The sequence below is a fragment of the Columba livia genome, chromosome 6 (genome assembly GCF_036013475.1).
Source record: "Columba livia isolate bColLiv1 breed racing homer chromosome 6, bColLiv1.pat.W.v2, whole genome shotgun sequence".
NCBI classification, from domain to species: domain Eukaryota; kingdom Metazoa; phylum Chordata; class Aves; order Columbiformes; family Columbidae; genus Columba; species Columba livia.
This window is the reverse complement of record NC_088607.1, coordinates 34,461,695-34,481,370: the sequence shown is the minus strand read 5'-3', so window position 1 is coordinate 34,481,370 and position 19,676 is coordinate 34,461,695. Positions and strand designations below refer to the sequence as shown.

General features: G+C 37.9%; 1 protein-coding gene and 1 long non-coding RNA gene across 3 annotated transcripts in view; one reads left to right on the top strand and one right to left on the bottom strand.

Moving 5' to 3' along the window:
* MYPN (myopalladin) overlaps window positions 1-19,676 on the bottom strand; it is a 69,613-nt gene that overhangs the window by 11,180 nt on the left and 38,757 nt on the right. For both annotated transcript variants that reach the window (XM_065067901.1, XM_065067900.1), the window contains exons 5-12: window positions 17,756-17,870; window positions 16,581-16,652; window positions 16,230-16,371; window positions 15,285-15,308; window positions 13,142-13,258; window positions 12,054-12,411; window positions 9,468-10,055; window positions 7,438-7,585 (exon numbers count right to left, since the gene is read on the bottom strand). In XM_065067901.1, coding sequence (XP_064923973.1) covers window positions 7,438-7,585; window positions 9,468-10,055; window positions 12,054-12,411; window positions 13,142-13,258; window positions 15,285-15,308; window positions 16,230-16,371; window positions 16,581-16,652; window positions 17,756-17,870 — 1,564 coding nt within the window. The remainder of the gene's footprint in view (window positions 1-7,437; window positions 7,586-9,467; window positions 10,056-12,053; window positions 12,412-13,141; window positions 13,259-15,284; window positions 15,309-16,229; window positions 16,372-16,580; window positions 16,653-17,755; window positions 17,871-19,676) is intronic.
* Window positions 18,698-19,676, top strand: part of LOC135579787 (uncharacterized) — a 35,662-nt gene continuing 34,683 nt past the window's right edge. Inside the window, exon 1 of the long non-coding RNA XR_010473563.1 lies at window positions 18,698-18,842. This is a non-coding gene — a long non-coding RNA (uncharacterized LOC135579787). The remainder of the gene's footprint in view (window positions 18,843-19,676) is intronic.

Below are 19,676 nucleotides of genomic sequence, written 5' to 3'. Positions count from 1 at the left end.
TTACAAACTTTGCTTCCTAAAGAAATGTGGGCCGTTCTTCCTTTTCATACATCTGCTTGCAGGAGAAAATATGATAGAGGAAAGAATGCATTTCATGGGGCCACTTTGAAGTTAATCATGTTGAGGTTTTCTCTCACATTTCTTGAGTGTGTGTGACTCTGGCTGTGTATGCACACACAGGAAAAGGTATAAAATAAAAGTAGCAGTTTGTCACAACAAAGGCGTATTGCTGCGCTATCAACACTGGGCTGTTATCACTGGCAGCTGCTTCGCTGCCTGTGGAAGCCGCGAGAGTCATTGCGTTCCCACGCTAACACAACAGTCTCTGGGTAGGAGCTGTGCAGGCTGACTTCGTGTGTTGGGACTCGTCATTTTAAGGAGTTTTATTCAAAAATACATTTTAAATTAGAAAATATTGAAGTTAGAGTTCCCACAGACCGAAAGCGTTGCCTGTGTGTTGTGCTCACGCTTCAGGCTTTGTCTTTTTAAATGTATTGTTTAGTGTACATATATAAATTTACACCAATTTACACACAAACCAACAAGACTAAATTAATATTGCTGTGGAAATTTTAACGCAAACCTACACTGATTGAAGGTGTTATACCAAGCAAGAATCTATGAAATAAGTGGAAATACGGAGTTGTGTAGAGAATATAATCTAGAAGGTTTTGGCTTCTTTCACAGATTTTCTTCTAGGATTAGCAAGAACAGAAAATAGTTGTTAATATGGCTTTCTGAGGAGCTGCTTTTACCACATGAGCCATAAAGCTATTTCTGAATGTGATTACCTAAGTGGAGTAGGGCAAAGTGCTTGTGGTTGTGGTTCAGGCAAGCATTTTGAAAAGCAAGGAACAAATCGATGTCATCACTGAGTACAATGTTAAAACTAGGCTGCAGTTCAGCATACTGAGAAGACCAAGGGAAAGAGTACAAAGATTCAGGCTCTGTTTTGGTCAGAAATATAGGGCTCCAGCTGCTTTTAGGCAGCTTTCCTGGAACACAAAATTTTTACAGAGAGGAATTCATATACTTGTTTAATATAGTAGCCAGATATTTAAAATTGTGGTGTCTCCCAGCTAGAAAAGTATAAAATTCAAGCCTCTCTCTAGAGGTGTAAATGTTGTGTACAAATTAGAATATATATAATACATACATATATAATAATTGTATATAATTATCTGTATCTATATATGGAGTACACTGCAACTCTTGAAACCTGGATTTTTCACTCACATGCATTAGCAAAAGGGGAGTAGGTGGTGGTGCTTGCATTAATATTTGCAGGGTATAAGAAGAAGGGTTAAAACTTGGTAAAAATGGCATGAGCCAAGCCAGGAAATGCACTGGTGAATATGTGTCTTAAGTAGTTCTGTACCATTTTTCCTCTAGCCACTAGTAGCACATTATAAGTGAGCTGTGCAGCATTATTGCCACAGAGACGTGTAGCGTATTCAGGATATGATTTGACAATGTAGCTGAACCAGTTTAGTTGCCAGCTTGTAGTAGCATTCCCTTGCTTACCCCCTGCTCACATTCGCATGCTCCCACACGACCCTCCTGCCATTGCTGCTGGTCATCTGATCCCACAGTGACCTGTTCTGCAGGAGTGAGTGAGAGGAAAAGTACCTCAAAAGGAAAAAAAATTAAGTCAAACAAGTGCTAGTGGGAATTTGGGGTAGGTGAAGAAGTGAAATGCAACTTCTCTTCTGGGAAGCTGCTAGCCTTTGCACTGCCTTGGCAATATTGTGTAGGGTGCTGCTGGATGGCCGTCATTTGTCCAGCGTGGCAAACAAAATCTTCTCTCAGTGCAAGTCCTGTTGAAGGTACAGATTCACACCATTTTGCCTCTGTGATCGATCTGTTTGGCCTCATCACCATCATTTTTTTCAGCACCTGACAGCAAGGGCCCTTCAGGGCAGGGCCTGAAGAAGCAAAGTGACCTGTTGAGGTAACATAGGAAGTGGATGACAGAGCAAGTGGTTGGATCGTGTTCTCTTAGATGTTGAGTCAAGAAATGTACCTCCTGGGCCATTCTGCTACCTGTAAACCTTTTTGGCAAAAAATGGGAATTGCAGTGACTGCAGTAATTTCTGTAAGTTTTTAAACACCTTTGTATGTGCATATGAGTTCTAAAATCCTGGATCTGTTCAAGTTAAAACCATCTTGCTCTTGACTTTAGCAGGATCCAGATTTTAGCGAAAATACATGCTTACAGTTAGTAGAAGCTTGCAGCATCAAAATATTGTGATGTTAGCATGGAAATTACCATAAATAGAAAGGCTAGAGGAACTTTATTTGAATGTTGATTGTCATATACTGTGTAAAAACATAATTCTGTTTGCCACTCATTGCCAACTCCAGGAACATTTCCCAATTCAATCCCAGTTTTGTAACTTTTACTGAATTGGCTCTTAGGCAGAGATATTCTAAATGTAGTTAACAGTTTATCTAAGAAACCAGCATATATTGCTTCTCAGTGTCTGTTCCCAAGCTGTAAATCTCCTTGGCTTCAAGGTCTAATCCAGGTTACTCTGACTGAAATCTTCTGTTTAGTTTGGATACTCTCTCTTTCAGCAGTGGGAATCAAAAACCAATAGCCAATGTGCATGCTTTTCTTCACTTGTCGTGGCCCATGGAGAGGTATCACTGAAGTGACTTATTGCTTGCAGTTGGTCCCTCTTACATGGCACAAAGCATGAGTATCATGCTATCCAAATGGAAACATAAGCCCTTGAAGAGTCTGGCAAGTCATCTGTGGTACACAGCTAGACAGTATTCAAAATATTGTTCAGCTCAAAGTGATAGAGCAAGAGGAAAAGAGAAGAAAAATTAAATGGGGTTTGTATCTCCAACTCCTACAGAGTTATCAGCTGCAGCGAGTGGCTTAGGAGTGTGTGTGGAAGCATGAGGAGCTCATGTTCCCTTTCCTAGGTGATGACTTCTGCAAGCCAGCATCCTTACCAGGAAAACCTGTCTGTACTTTGTTGTTGGTTAGATCTCGATCTTGGGAAGACAGCTACAAGTGGTTGTTCAACTATTCATTCCCATGAATATTGCGAGTTTATACCTATTAATGTTAAGATCTGAAAATTTGCCTTGGTCAGGTTCTTAAATCTCTTCTAATTGCTAGGACAGAGCAAAAAACCTCCATGAGGGCTCCTTGGGGTTTAATTCCTTAGTCCAAAATTGCCTACATTTGATTAGCCTTGGGGTGACTGAATTTAGTGTAATTCTTATGCTTTGGGGAACTGAGTTCTTGGTGACTCTTGTGACCTTTCTGAGGCTGACTGTTTAGAACGGGAACTGCAAGGAGATGATTTTTTGATCAGTGTTGAGGTGTTAGTGGTGACGTGGCCTGTGTGATGAGTTGGGTCCTGCACATGGCTTTACAGGCTGTGCTTTTTAATGAACTAAAAGCTTTTGGACAGACCTTGCATCTCTTCTGCTCTGAAATTTCTTATAAAACATTCCCTAGTAAAAGTAAAGAATATTAATGTGAGGGCTGTGTGTAATTTTCTTAGCAGCCGTAGTTTTACTCTTTGTCCTAAGAATAAGTCAGTGACCACACTGCTCTCTTGGTCTTACACAAGACACAACCAACCAGCATTACCATGTGATATTCTTCACAGTAAGTGACACAGGTATGTGGGCACATTTTGTAGTTCTTATAACCAACAAGTATAAACCAGGCCCAGGTACTTAGCTCTCCTTTCCTTTTTTATTGCACAGTTAATTCCTTTATTTTTATGATTGCACAGGATTTTGAGGTTTAATTACCTCATTTTTCTATTTTATGTTGTTTGTATAGCAAAGTTTTGAGGAGATAATATCATTAATTTCTAAGTTTTGCCTGTAAAGCTGCATTTCCTCTGTTTATAGTTCCATTGGCGAAGCCTGTAAATGTTTTCAAATGCCAGCGTAAAAGAATCAGTTTGCATTACACATTTGTATTTTTTCTATTTGCCAAAATCCCCCCAAATTCTCCATCTGCATTTTTCTTCCCACGTCTTTTTGTTTCTATGTGATGTATTCTAACTGAACATTGCTGAGACATGTTACTTGTAAAGGAAGATAAAAGGCCCAATAGACTAGATTGGCAGATTTTGGCAAGTGGCGTTAACACTACCTGTGCTCTCCTTTCACCAAATGGAGCAGTAGCCCAGACGTTTCATTGAGGTTATGAGACTTGGATGCTTTTTCTTACAGGACTGCAACATCAGTCTCCAAAGAGAAAGTTCTGCTAAATGCTAATGAAACCCTAGTTGGGCAGAGATGAGTGGACAGGGAAGTTCTTTGTCCATGTCCTTTATCACTTTGCAGGAATACTGAAAAATCCACTACAGCAAGGACAAGAATCCGGGTGTCTCTCCTAGTTCCTAGGCAGGACACTGATTCTCTTTCTCTCTCCCTCTCTCTGTCTCTCTCAGTCTGTCTCTGTTTCCTTTTCTCCAACACAAACTGGAAAAAAGGATTCCAGCAGCTTCCTCAAACAACCCTAGCCATTAAGCTGAAGGTACTGAAATGTAATGCTAAAGGCTGCCCTGCTCCACGCTGATGGAAAGTCTGAAGTTTTATTCATTGAACTGGAGAAGGTAAGAGAAGGGCTCAGGTCTCTGGTTAAGGAAGCTGTTCTGAAAGGTGAAATTTCCAGATTTTCATCCTGCTGATAAAGAACGCTTAATTATTTGTGTGACCTGGGACAACACCAACAGTACACATACCCACTGGCAAGGAGTTATGCTGTCGTTAGGGGAGTTAAAAGTTATGAATTCAGCTGGTTTAACTGAGTTAAGTTTCCCATATCCTGGGATTTGTCCTAACCTGTTCCTGCAATTGCCTGAAGCTAATCCTCATTTAGGGTATCTTCTGTTTAAAAGAACCTCTAATTGTGCTGAAATTTCACTGGGCAATTTAGCATGGTACCATCTGCATAAATTACAGGTATGGTGTTTTTTTTCTGGTAAAAATGACAGCTTGTTAGTGCATATGCTTGACCAAGGTTGCAGCTAGAATCTTCACAAAATCATGTTTGTATTTTTGTCAACACTGCATGATTATCATTGCTGTAGAAGACCAGAGACTAATCTGTTCTGCAACATCAGCAAACATGCAACATCAGCAAAATTACCAACTATGTTCTCATTCTGGATTTCTTTATTGTTGGTGATGAATGATGTACTAGATGAAACAGAAGGAGTACATCTGGATTATTAGATAACATACTGGGTGCATAATGCTGACACTTAGGAAAATCTTGACTTGTAAGCTAAACACTTTTCATATGAAAGTCAATGATAGATAATAAATAGCACACCAGGATCTAAATCACTCGTGTTCGTTACTGCACTTTCTATAGTACTTTAAGACGTAGACTTGTCATCCATGGCTTTCATTCTGGATGATCCCTACATGCTCTGCAGATACTGTAAATGAGACTAAATGCTGCTATTGAAATATGGGGTTACAATACAATTCTATAAATACAAGTATGCTACAGAACACATTTTATGAGAAGGACTTCTTAAATTAGCATGTGGAAAATACAAGGAAGCCCATACTCTGAGATTCTTATTGTATGCTGTCCAGTGACCATTCATTCAGAGGAGAGTTGCATTCGTATTTATGAGAAAGTGAATAAGAAGCCCTTCCTTGCCATTATAATAATCAACTTAATGCATCCTATATAGAGGATGAAAATGTCTCCTTTTTAATTCTCTGTTAACTACAAGAGGGAAAAACAAGACAAAATCTATGGGTGTGAATCCAGCGCTCCAGCTTATTATTCTCAGGATGTTGATTGTTCTATGAATGGCAAAGCAATAGGAATTTTGGAAAATACTATACATCCTCTCATCTCTTGAAATATTCACTGCTTTCACTGAGGAGAAAACTCTGACTTTAATTTGCTGGAGTCAATCTGAGCAGTGTTTTTTCTGGATGTGGAAGAATAAAATCAGAAGTGACTAAAGGTGAGAACTGAGAGGACGAGGAGGGAACTTTTACTGAGCAATCCTGAAATTGTTTTCTAGTTCATTACTGTTAGTATTCCAATTACCATAAAAATCAGAGAAGTGCCAGCTTTGAATTTTTTTCAGTGTTTGAGGGAATTTGGAATCAAGGCTGTGGTTTGGTCTCTTACAGAACAGCAAATAAGTGTATAAATAACTTCTGCAGTCAGCGGATAACTTTGACACTAGTAGTGATCATTGTTTCTATAAAGGGGTTATCATGCAGTTAACTCAAAAGACTGATTGGTATTTCACCGCAGCTCTCTAAATAATTTGTCTTACTAGCATAGCAAGTACAAATTGTGACACTTGTGATTCATCTCCAAAACATACTGCTTGCCAGTTGTTTTAGTCAAAGAGCTCTGGCAGCGTGATCTGTCAGAAAGGAAGGTCAACAGCAAAATGAAATAAACAGGGATTACACTGCAGTTGTCCACAGAGGGTAATTTACTCAAGAGTCTCCATGGCTTTTTGCTTATCTTTGCATGTTCTCCGTCAGAAGGGCTAACAGACCTTGTGAAAATTTCTGTTGTTGACGACAGATCAGGGTAAACCGTTATTTGCTGTGTTAAGCCTGAGCTGGCAGGACAGCTAAGGAGGGCCAAGGCGAGAGCAGCATAATTGCCTACAAACAGAAAGCCATCCAGCAGTGCTTAGTGTGTCCTGCTGTTACTTGAGGATGCTTGAACCTCCTTTACAGTTATTTCAGCCTCAAAATAGTATTGAATTTTTTAGCGCTTTAGTTTTGTAGACACTGCCCGCGTCCGGTGAATTGATTGATTCCAGTTAAGAATGAACTGAAATGTAGCTTCTTGAACTTTGTAAACGGCTTGTTATTTTGCTAAACACTAATAATGCTAGGCCTAAAGTTTGGTGTGTGCCAGTAACAGCTACCAAAAACTTTGTTAAATTCCTAAGAAGTCCCTGTCAATTCATAAAAGTTGGAGATTTGGAAAGATGGATTTAATGCTGAAAATGGAAAGCCACATTTTAGTTCAAACAAAGTAAAAACAAGAACCGTTTCTTAATCAGTTTGATTACTATACTCCTTAATTTGTGTTAGAAATATACAGTGTATGAACATGTATGTGTGCAGTAAGTTGAGCAACATGTAAAATGAGAAAATGAAATCCAATGTAGAGAAGCTTCCATGAAAAGAGAAGTTTTACATTCTGACTGGTCTCTAATGTAGATGGTCAGAAATTGAAAATGCTGCTCAGTCACAAAATAAATGCCCTACCACTGCATCCCCTCACACTTCCTATTTCATGCTCCAGTTTGCTATTCCAAGCCAGTACTTACCACAAAACTTTACTCTGCAAAGTAGTGAAACAGCACAACCGCACAAACACCTTTTGTTCCACAAGTCATAATACATACCTTGTTAATGAGTGAAATTTATTTTAATAACACCTGATTTTCTTACCTGCTGACTACTTTGTTGATTAACATCGTCTCTGAAATGCAGTCGTCTTTCCAGGTCCTTTACAAGTGCAGCTTTATTTTCCCGAATAACATCATCTGTTACTAACGGCAGAGGCTTCAGATTTTTCTTTGTTAATCCCTGTGATGGGCTATTAAAAAGAAAATTCTGATACTAACATGCAGCAACCAGTATAGATTTTTTTTTTGTCACCTGTGTGGTACGATGTTACACTTCAGTTTTCTGGCGGAACCTTTTATTTATTTATGTAGATGCCAAAACTCATTATGGGATTTGCTTTTTTTGGTACTATCTCATTCCCATGCCAGAAGGAATTAAGGAGATGTTAAAGAGAATAAGGATTATAATACTACAAAAAGCATCGAAGTTCCATTTATATTTATCCTGGAATAACGATGTCACAATGAACGCTAAGGAAATATGTATAGGTGTTACCACAGGTATACAATTTCTACATTTTACTGCATCAGGCAATAATTTAAAAGTTAATACAATTTCTCATTGATCTTTATCTCACATCTTCATTGATCATTTACTCTTTCAAATTATTTTATTTCTCTCACCCTTTTATGACACCAAACATCAACAGTTCTTTTTATTTTTATTTTATAGATGTAGTCTGTTTTATTTTAGTAAGGTTTGGAAATAGTTAAATTCTTAACTAAACCAGTCAGGATCCTGAGGGTGCAGTACTGAAGTACAGCAGCTGCACATCACTAGAGAGTGCGCCACATTATAGTCGTTTACCAGGAGTTGGCTTCTTAATGACAGAGGCTCTACGTAAATAAAAGGCATAACTAATGATTGCTGTGCATGATACCTTCCTTTTGTACTGCACACATGGTGATCTATCACTGCTTTTGTAACCAGAATTATTATAATTGATAGTGCCAAAAAAGGAAGCTGAAACTTTGATATTCACAGGTTAGCACAGATATTGCTCAGGTTTCTTCCTGATCTTTTGTGCCTTCACTTTGACTCTTTCCCATGTAGTGGTCTAGGTTTGAATCTCAGCACTGTAAGTTCTAGTTACGTGGGAATTCATTCTGGGAGTAGGAGTGCAAGAATGGTTTGAATGCAGGATTTCCTGCCACACAGACTGGTGAATGTTAGGACACTTTTTTTGTTGTTGTTATAATTACAGATTGGTTAATGTAGTATCAGCAAAAGAGTTAGGAGTTTATGACTTACTGATAGCTATCACTACCTTTTACTGTTGGTAAAACAGGGAAATATTCCTTATTTTGTGCAGAATTTGGAGTTCTGTGGGTAAAAAGTTGTATCAACCTACTGGTACTAGCCATACTAACATAGGGTTCATGGAGTTCACAAGAGGGATATTAATTTCAAGTCTGCTAGTAAAGAAGGAACCCTTAAGATCACAACCTTACCAGTATATCATCATCCTTATTTGCTTACATGGTGGTAGGCATTTTGTTACAGAAATCGTGCTGGCTGTCAGTTACAATATTATTTCTCCTGAGACTTTCTGGGGGACTTTAAATATAGGAAGTATTGCAACCAGAAAAACACATTTACATAAGTTATTTCTCGGATATACCTGGACTCAGAAATAATTGACATTATGAGGTACCTTTTAAAACTTGATTTGTTGCTCACAGGAGGTAAGAATGTTTTTATAGATCATATAGGCAAATGGTCTTAGAGTGACTTATTCTGCAAGCTCATGAAATCTCTTTTCTCCCACTAGTACGGTGTTATGAATCTCTGAGCCCCCAAATTCTTGTATGTATCTGCTTATAAACTTCAATTTCTTGATTTTCTCTTAGCCTTTATGTATCTTATTATAGGAGCTACTATCCCTTCCTTTCTTAACTGCATGTAAAGGTTAGATAAAATGACCAGAATGTATTAATAACTCGCTTTTCTATTTTATGAGTGACTTGCATTTCAGTAAACTCCCCGCAGAACCCTTGGACAGAAATACATTTTAGTTTCCTTTAGGAGTATTTCTTACCCCTGCTTCTACATGCATGGTTGACGGTACTTACGTGGCTGGTGTACTTTTGGGCAGCCCCATGGCGTTGGTTGCTGGTGCAGTAGGAAGCGAAGGGAGAACGGCACTGAGGAAAGCTGCTGGATTCTGAATCCAACCAGTTGGGGAGATAGGAACAGGAGTCACACTCTGCGGCTGGAACTGGTTTACACTGGATGTAGAAAGCGTTGGTGGAGTCACCATGGATTCTTTAGGGCTTGGTAGAGACTGTTCACTTTTGCTTGTAAAACCTCCTGAAGACCTTGATTGGGCAGGTAGAGGATTTCCTGTGAAATTTTCCTTGTTATTTGTTCTTTGAGTTCCTTGAGGGATGTTGCTGAATGTTGCAACCGAGGAGCTGGAAGAGGAGCTGGTAGGCGGTGAGGTTTGTGATGGCAGGAACTGCTTAGGTCGGGAATAGCTGAATGCTTGTGAAGCAGAGGCTTTGCTCTGTTTGTACACAGTTGAGGTGGACTGTTGGTTGAGTGAAGTAGTGGAATTCAGTACAGCTGTGCTGAATAACAGCTCTCTTGTAGATGTCTGATGGACCTGCTGTTGTTCAAGCAAGACCTGGTTGTGGAGCTGTTTTAGCTGGCTCTGATCACTGCATATAAAACAAAGAGGAACAAAACTGGTCATGAGCTGTCTGACTACATTTCTTTATGAGAATTGTGAGAGAAAAATTCTATGTCCTGTGATACAGTAAGAGGTAGGGGAAACTGCTACATGACATATTCTCTGTGAGAAGGGCATAATACTAGCTTGCTACTAAAATTTCCTTCCTTTCTGCTTCTTTGCCAGAGGCACAGAAGCTTTTTGTCTGAAAGTTATTTGACTGAAGATTATTCTTACATTTTAACACATGAAATTTAAATCTTACTTGAAGATATTTAAGGGATAGCATTGTCAAATTCTGCTCTATGTCACCTTGATACCTCTCTGCTTGTGTAACTAGGAGCGGGATTTGGTTTACTGGATATTAAATGGGCATTTGTAAGCCAGACTACAGTTATTTACCCTGTCAAAGTGGGTTCTGAAACCAGCATTTTGGCTAATAAAGCCTTGTAATAGTCCACCAAAACTGGTACTACCAATGTAGTTTAGGTGGTGTTGACATTCAGTGACAGGCAGAAGTGCATCATTCAGAGAGGCCTTGCATTCCATGCATTTGTTGTTTCCTCGATGCTACCTACTGTATATGTCTTCATGGCTTTTTTACTTTATAGTAAAGGAAAATTATTTTGCCATGTCAAGTGTTGTTTTTGTTTTGAAGTTATTACGTATATGGAAACCAGGCTAACTTTTCTCCTTCCAAAACCAAAAAGGACATGGAGGATGTGGAACATGATAATGTAATATGCTGTCAAGTATTAAATAGCTGTTGTTAAAAAGTGAAGAATGTAGAAGTAGAGACCAACCACAACTGGTACTGGCAAACAAAATACATGAAGTCAACAGAAATCCTTTTTATTTAAAAATATTATTCTTTCTATAATGTACTAAACAAAGATCACATTAAAGGTAGATAAAGATAACAATTTCAGGTTTTCAAAAAGTAGAATGTTAGAGAGTTAGAAGTTTTGCAGTCTTGATTTTGTGTCCTTCATATATACATCTGCATAATAATGCACTCCTTCGATGGATTTTTTTTTTTGTGGTGTGGTTTTGAGAGAAGTTTTGCTTTATGCAAGCATTGGGTAACTTAAATACTGCTTCTGCTGCCTCCTTCAATACGCTATGGCTCTGAAAGTAATTAGAGTATGTAAGTTCTGTCTTGTCTCTTGTAATGTTTATGCTATGAAATTACATCCCTGCTTAAGAATACTTTATAAAGTCCTTCCTGAGCCTTTAGTTAAAGCTTCTGCCTATTTAAGAAATGAAATTAAGGACTCTGCACACTTTTTGTTAAATTAGATTTGGGAGGTTTCAAAAACGCTGAAAAGAGATTTCATCATAAACTGCAGTGTGAATGTGTGAATTCCATAAATTGTCCTCTAAGAAAACTACACTACTTCTTAAAATTTCCCCTGGAGCTCACAGTGCACTCATCACGCAGGTGCTTTTTAGTTCAAGTGGTTTCACACTATCAAACATTTCCAATTATTTTCTCTGTTTTAGGAGGAGATTACATTTGTGAGACACAGAAGCCACAAGGCATGCCCTTTGGGACTACACTTGCTAGCTAGTTGCTAGCCCAAACTGTGTATAAGACTGAATATGTCTGGTTCTGGCAAAATTGCATACTCAAAATTGAATAATTGAATGAGATATATTTGAAGAACCTGCTTTTATTTTGCCTGCATAAAAGCAGTGTTGTTCACCTTTTTTTTTTTTTTTCCCCCTCAGCAGAAAACATTGTGAAATTAAATAAAATTTCAAAGGGAGAACATTTTCCTTTTGGATTTGGAAACCCCTTTCCCGAGAGGGATGTACAGAAATAATCTCCAGCTCTCTAGAATGTGTTTTCTAAGAGTATGGTTAATTAGACCAGCACCATGTGATACTATCTTTTTGTTCTGTGTTTGAGTGCAATAGTGTCCTGGTCTATGAATACTGAATAATACCAGTGATGCTCCTGGGACTTTTAATCTCTTTTACTTACAGCTTTGGTTTAGCCAGTACTGGTGGGGGTTCCTTGGATGGCGATGTTGGCTCTGGTATTTTCATTTGCTGTCCGTTTATCCTCTCTTGGAAATAGCTGGGTCTGATTTGGTTTGCAGCACCAGGTCCATCCTCTGGAGGTGATTCGCCTCCTTTATCATCTTCAGGCAGCTTGAAGTGCACACGGAGACCTATCTTAGAGCTCGATCTGGGTTCATTGTGGTTCACAAGAACCCCTTCAAGTTTAGGTTTGGGGGTTTGATGGGAAGGAGTACGTGGAGGAGGTTGATTTTCAGCAGGAATTGAGTTGTTTGAGCTCATTGTGTGAAGGGTAGCAGCATTACTACTGTCTTCAGATGCTGAAATAGCAAATATAAAACTTGGTGATATGTAAATAAACTATAGTGAAATGAAATCACAAAAGTTACAGTTGGAAAAAGTCACTCTGATGTCCTTCGAGCTGTTGGACGGAGTTGTTCGACCTCATTTGTTTAACAAGAAATTCTCTTAACAAAGGAATATTGTAAACGCGGGGGAGAAAGAGACGCAGTTCTAGTTTGAAAGATCCAGCAGTGGTCTTCATCCATATGCTCTGTGAATTCCACCAGCATCTTTGACATAGAAACTTTCTTTCCACAGAATTCTCTGACTTTGTAGTTCTGAAGAACACTGCCAGAACTTGAGCTGAATTGGAGTCAACAGTGCATTATGCTTTTCTGTACTCTGCTCACCTAACAGCTTAGTGCCTTGGCCGCACCAATTGTGTAGGCAATATGAAAGAATCTGTTTTAAGGTTTCCTCCTTTGAGCTCTGCACCAAAGGGTTATTGAAACAGCAAACTAGATAGTCCACAGTGATTCAAAAAATGGCTATTGCCCAAATCTTGAGTTCAGCAGGAGCTGTGTTTTTGGAAGGGCTGTGTGGGGTTCATTCCATAAGGTTCGTTGTTCCTTCACATTTCTAATTGGGGCAGGACACTTTGAAAAGACAGAGCAATCTGTATGCTCGATGAGCAGTTTGGAATTTATCATGCAACAGCCTGCTCTGGTTGTATTTACTGGCAAGTAAAGGACCAAAAAAAATTCTTACCTTTGACAGTTAGGTGAGCGATACTAGAGACTGTGCCATATTTATTGCTTGCAGTACAGGTGAAACTGCCAGAATCTTCTGAAAAAACTTCAGCAATAACGAGAGTACAAATTTCCTCTGCAAAGTATTAGAGCAGTATTATTACTTGAAGTGAACATGCGTTGTACAAATACACAAAGCCTTGTCTACCCTCGGGGACATTTCCTTAAGGTTTTCCACGTTGCACAGTTTGATTTTAGTGTCATCAGTATTATGAGTTTTGGCAGCCTTTGTGTGCAGCAGCTGTTATCAGCATTGTGTGCAGGAACTGGTGCTCTGTGCTCCAGCATGCCCAACAAAAGTGAAGAGCAGGTGTCGGCAGTGTTTGCAAAACATTAGAAAAAGTTTTCCTAATCAAATGAAGTAGAGACTTTCTCTCTGAAGAACTTCAAATTTAATTTGGAGAAATATAGCGTACTCTATACTCACAACTCACTAAAATATATGTATTTTTATGTCTTTGTATATTGAAAGATTAGTTATCATTAACTGTGAACTATTCCAGTGGAGTCACTCTGTAAGGAAATATAAAACACACACATATAATTTTCCAAAAGTACCAGTGCAGATTTGCAGAGAGAGGGGACTGTGCCAATTATGCTTATAGAGAGTTGCCATTTCAGTTATTTGTGAAGAAGACTGATGGGGTACCAAACATGTGCTAGCAAAATTATACTAGCAAAAATTAAATTCTGTCTTGAAAAGTCAATCTGGGGTTCTGACATTTCTGGCCGACCAACATCTGATGGATCTGGGCAGCAGTACCAGCTAATAAATACCTGTGGTAATGGGATTTTGAATCTTTCATTTAGCCAGGTAGATGGAATGGGTGGGGGAGAGTAACATCTAAAGTGTATTGAAATTTAGGCTGATAGTATTTCTTTAACTGGTCAGTGACTGTTGTGCTACCACTTTGCAAGAAACTTTCCTAAAACCCTACAGAGTTAATACTTTATGAGTATTTCTGTACAAGATGATACCACACTTAAACACATTTCATGTCATCACTGAGGAAAATCTAGTGGCAACAAAGAGATTATTTCCTAACAACTATAGGAGAATAATAGATTATTATAATACTAGGATTATAGAGCTAGTTTAAGGCATTATAGTATCTAGTTTATAGTACTTGGATTTGCCAACCACTGCGTGCATGGAAATCTAGATTCCTTCTGAATGAGCAGCAGGTGATGAGGCAGCGACAACTGCACCCAAGTGATTACCCTCTGAAAACTGCTTCACATTACTCAGCAGTGATGCCACTGGCCAGTAAAGGAACAGCATTGGTGGGTTCTGGGAGAAGCTCCACTTATTCATTTCTAAGTGTCGTTGCGAGACATTGCAGACAGATAGAGTCTCTTTCAAGACACTTTTGGGGGTGAACAACTTTCAATAGGGCAAGGAGAAGAGCTACAGAAGTTTATATTCCATAAGAATTAATACTCTGGTACTTTTCTGTCTTAAGGGGGGGCAGCTTTATATTTTTAACAGTGAAAAGCATAATGGGGAGGGTGATTGTCTCATGGAGAAGGAATCAAAATCTATAAGGCTCCTTTTCTCACATCGTGCAGAGTAGCCTACATTCTGCTCTGACCCTTGAAGTTAGCAAGTCCAACCACTTATATAGGATTTGCTGATATCAGGGGTGGAACACCTGATGTGATACTCTCATATTACGCTGGTAGGGAGCAAAAGGAATGGCTGACATGGCTAAACATCTGATGCAATGTTCCCTAACCGGTAAACTAGATAAAAATAGCTCAGTCCTACATCATCTGGTGTACTTCTGAATGTCAGTTATACAGGAGACCCTCACACATTAATTTATATTACCTTTAGCTCGTAAGATGGTAACATTTAGGTCCTAAGTTAGAACTGGGTTAAAGTAGAATGGAAACATTTTCTTCAAAAGTGATAGACTTAATTCAAATTATGCATTTATGGAACAGCCTACACTAAAATGCATCTCACTAGTAGCTATAGAACATGGGGAAAAGAAAAAATATGTTAATTAAATTATAGAGTTTAAATAATTAATATTTTTTGAGGTTAAATCACCACATTTGTATAACCAAAAAAGTCTGAGCCTTTTGGTGATCCTCACCTGGTTCAGCCATAGATCGTGGTTCTAAAGGGAAGAAGAGCAGAATTAGTAAATTGAATGTACTTACTTTTACCAATAATATTTTTTTCGTAAACACTAAATATGAAGCTTGGTCTTTTTAGTATGATGGAATACTCCTTTTGATGCAATTTTCTGTTTAAGGGGTGGTGGAGACAGCCAGGCCTTGTATTCAAGGGTATGTGAAATCCACTGACCCATATGAACACTTATGAACACTTCTGAGAACGTATGAATAGGAAATTAATTCTGCAAGAAGTGTTTTTTTGCAAACTTAGTACTACTTTAGTGTGTCTTGAAGACAATTTCTGAAACTATTACAGATATGAAATCAAGTTCTGATAAAAAACTGTTTCATTTAGGTTTCATTTAGTGTGGTATTTAAGGAATTTCTATTGAGCAATTTTAGCATCGTGGTGACAGGTGAAAATTGCAGGTGTTTTGACCGCATTTCAAGATTAAAGTAGAAGTATATGTTTACAACTTGTCATGTACACACACGTGTATGTGTCAGCATGCTAATGTGTACTTTTGTGGAGAAATAAGCAATCAACTGCCTGTAAGCACTATTAAAGTAGCACTTCACTAAAAGATGAGGGATTTGCAGGCAATGGAACTCCACGCAAATGGTGCAAAAGCAAAATCAAACAGCAGAAGGCTGAATTAGAAAAGGACATTGAAGTGGCAAAGGGATCAAAACAGAAGGCAAAGCAATTAATCAGTTTGGGAAATCTGAGACAAATACTGCCTGTGAGTATGCTGTTCAGTTCATCCACAATTTTGGCTATGGACCCCAGACTTATTACCATATATATGGCTTTTATAGATCTTACCATTATAATAAGAAATTCAAAGTGTGGCTATGTTAGCATTTTTGTTGCTTGGCTATATTTTATCCAACACAATATTTCCACACAAGAAACATACTTTTCTGTAATATCCTAAAATCTGGAGAATCTTCTATCAGTGTTCCTTCTCTATACCATTCAACCTTTGGGGAAGGAGCTCCTTTCACCCGACATTCAAAGACAACAAGCTGCCCCTCAGAAGCTGAAATATCCTGTAACATCTAATAGAGAGAATGAATAGACAGTCAGTAAATGTCTTATCGTTCTGGAAGTAATACTGATTTCAGTAAGATTTCCTAAAGCCACTTAGATCCTTGAATGGCTTAGGAAATGCATAATTCTTTTTTAATCTTTGATAGAAAATTTGAATTATCTCCCCGTACAATTAATTGACCTCTTTAGTTTTCAAATGTGTCATAGAACAAATTACCTTTGTAAATACAGGAGCAGCAATTATAGGTCTTCCATCCAGTCCTTGCAAATAGTTAGTAGGGCTTTGAGCCTGTAGATTGCAAAACATCACATGATGATGTCTAGGTGTACAGAAGATATTTTTCCACATACAGGAGAAACATACTTTTGGAATGACAAAAGAGATTTTGGTGCATGAAGTCCAAAGCAAAATATTTAATGCAATGAATAAAAATTGCTCTGTTTCAGACAACTGTTAGTGGTGTTCCTGGGTAGATTACTGCCTGAGTAACAGAAATGCTACTATTGCCTTATTGGCTTATAGAGTTTATCATGGCAAGGAAAACGTCACTGCCGTGTATTGTAATGTCTATCATTAATGTCTTACTAAAGCAAATTTATGTAGGCTGCTTGGTGCTAGTCTCCTTTTAAAAGTTCTTGCTTAACCAAGTATTTATGGATGTTAATATGGAAAAGTTAAGTTGTGTGTGACTGCTACTGTAATTCTTCTGCTTTGCCAAAACCAAACAGTTCACAGAGGTAGAAGATCAACCTATTGATCCTACTCAGTGAAATTAAAATGAAATTATTCTCCTCCTGGAAAATTTCCTTATATAACTTGATTAATAGAGTTTTTACTTTAGTTGAATAGAAGCTGTCCCAGAACAGCAGAACTGGTGATTCAGTATCCCAGGAAACACAGCCAGATTTTATAGATGGTGTCTTATAAGCCAACAAGATTAAAAGTGGTAATTTTTTGAGATAACTATGAGCCTTGACTTAGGCAACCTCTGTCAAAAAGGCAAAATGTCACAAAAGATTAGTTCTGTTCTCTTCGTACTCAAAAGTAAATGTGCATTTCAGTATCTGTTTATTGGTTACCACCTAATGCTACACTGTAAACATGGAAAAGGCAGTGTAAAGCAAATTTGTAATTAACTTTTCAGTTTTATTTTTAAGCAAATATGACTATTCTTTCCTATTAGTAAAGAATTCACAGTTATGAATAGTAGTGAAACTATTTAGCTTATAACAAGATCACTGAAAGAAAATTATTTGAAATGAGTTCTGGAGCAGTTCAACAGCAAAGGAACAACTAAAAGATTTTGGGGTTCTGAGTCACAAACTGTAGAAGATACATCTTTTTACGAGCTTGCTTTTGGTCCTTGAGATGCGTTGTATTGTCTCCCCTACCTCATTAACTGGTGTTGACACAGGCTGAACCATGGCAGATGGTGTCTTGGAGGTTTCTTGATGCTTGGTTGCAGTTCGAACAGCATTCAAGGAGGTGTCAGCTTGTTTTGGTTTGCTGTGAAATATTAACCAAAAACAAGTTCTCTAATTGGAACCTAGAGCTATTGTGTGTCCCTTAATTATGTCTGTCCCAGTTACATGTCAACCTCAGCCTCAGTTCTGGGACTGAATTCCAATTTATCTAAACTGATATGTACTCCTAGGTAAGCTGCATTTTGTAAGAATCAGGCTGCATATCTTGCCACTCTGATCTCTCATACTTAGTTCAGTTACACCAAATGTAATAAATGGCCTGGATTAACCCAATTGTGGCTTCATAGCTGCTGTTACCAGCTCAGAGCAACATGAGAGCATGATGCTACTTTCTCACAGGACAGTGCTAGTGTCTCTTACAGTACTCCCTGAACTTGTATAAAGATTTGGGCCTATAAGGTAATGAAAATACCACAGTCTGCTTGGATATAGATTCAGTAATTTACTGCTGAAAAAATAAGAAAAGAGAGGTATGCTTTCTGACCAACATATCATGTAATTTTGGTAGTGTATAGGTTGACACCTCTTCTAGGTTGTTTCTACATGGATGTAAAAGAGTTGACCCTATGTATTTTTATTGCTAAGTAAAACAATGCAGACGATGAAGAGACGGTCTTTCTTCAATAGTTTGAGGTATGCACTGGCTACTCTGGGATGTACTACAGGTCCCCAAAGGAAAGCCAGTGTTCAAACCAGTGGGAGCCTTACTCAAAATGAATATACAGCTGTTGTAATCACTGATTTATCTTTTGAAATTGTGTAGTAGTGCTTGGCAACTTTTCTCATATTAACTCCCTTTAATTACAGGTGTTCAGATTCATGTCACAACAGCTGGAAGCTAAGTGAAAGTAAAGACGCTGATTGTACCCAAACCTGGTCTTTCATAATTCCATCATTTGAGGACATCCCACTACAATGCAGAGCAGCACTTTTTTTTTTTTTTTTTTCTCCTAAGAAATACAGAATACAATACATTACTTCACAATTTAATGAGGTAAGCAACTTGGAGATACCATCGAGTGATCAGAATCATGCTCAACACTACATGAACACCTAATGAGATGAGTAAGAAAAATGTTATGCCTGAGACATTTGGAAAGGTCTGAGCTAGAGAAAATTGCTAAAAAAAACTCAGCAATTCAACCCAAAACCTTTGAGATCTTGATCTTAAGTTTTATATTAAACCCTTATAATTACCAGTCTACAAATTAACCCAAGCTGGAGTGTTTTATGACTTTGAAATAAAAATCACCTAAGACAGGATTTGCTGTCAGTATGAGGTCTTCATTCAAAGACACTGCAGTGTTCTGTATCTGCATTTTAAAACAAAATTACTTTTGTAAAGAGTAAATTAGTATAACCCTCCTTAAAAAAAAAACAGGGTGCATAAGTCTGTCTGAATAACATTTTCTCTTTATAAAGCACTAGTTGCTTTTGGAGTTGAATTTATGCCTACAAAGGAGTCCAAAATAAGATTTTAGTTCTCAGCCAGTCCGACTCCTTTTTCATTTATTAGAAAGATTTTTATTCTGAAAGACTGTAGGTTTTAAAGGCATTGTATCAGGTTCTAAATGTATAGGGAAGGGATTTCATATAGGAAAAATAAAATTACTTCCTAGGTTTTAGGTTACATCTGACACCTTTTCTTTCTTTTTATAATTAAGTAGTCTTTTATACTAATAAGTTCAGTTTTCTCTAGTTCATATGTATTCATTTCCTCATCTTAAATCTAAACAATCTTCTGCCAAAAACTTAATGACATACCATATTTTCATGTGAGAAATTTTACTACACTGTTTTTCCAAGTCAGATGCTTAAATCAGCATTT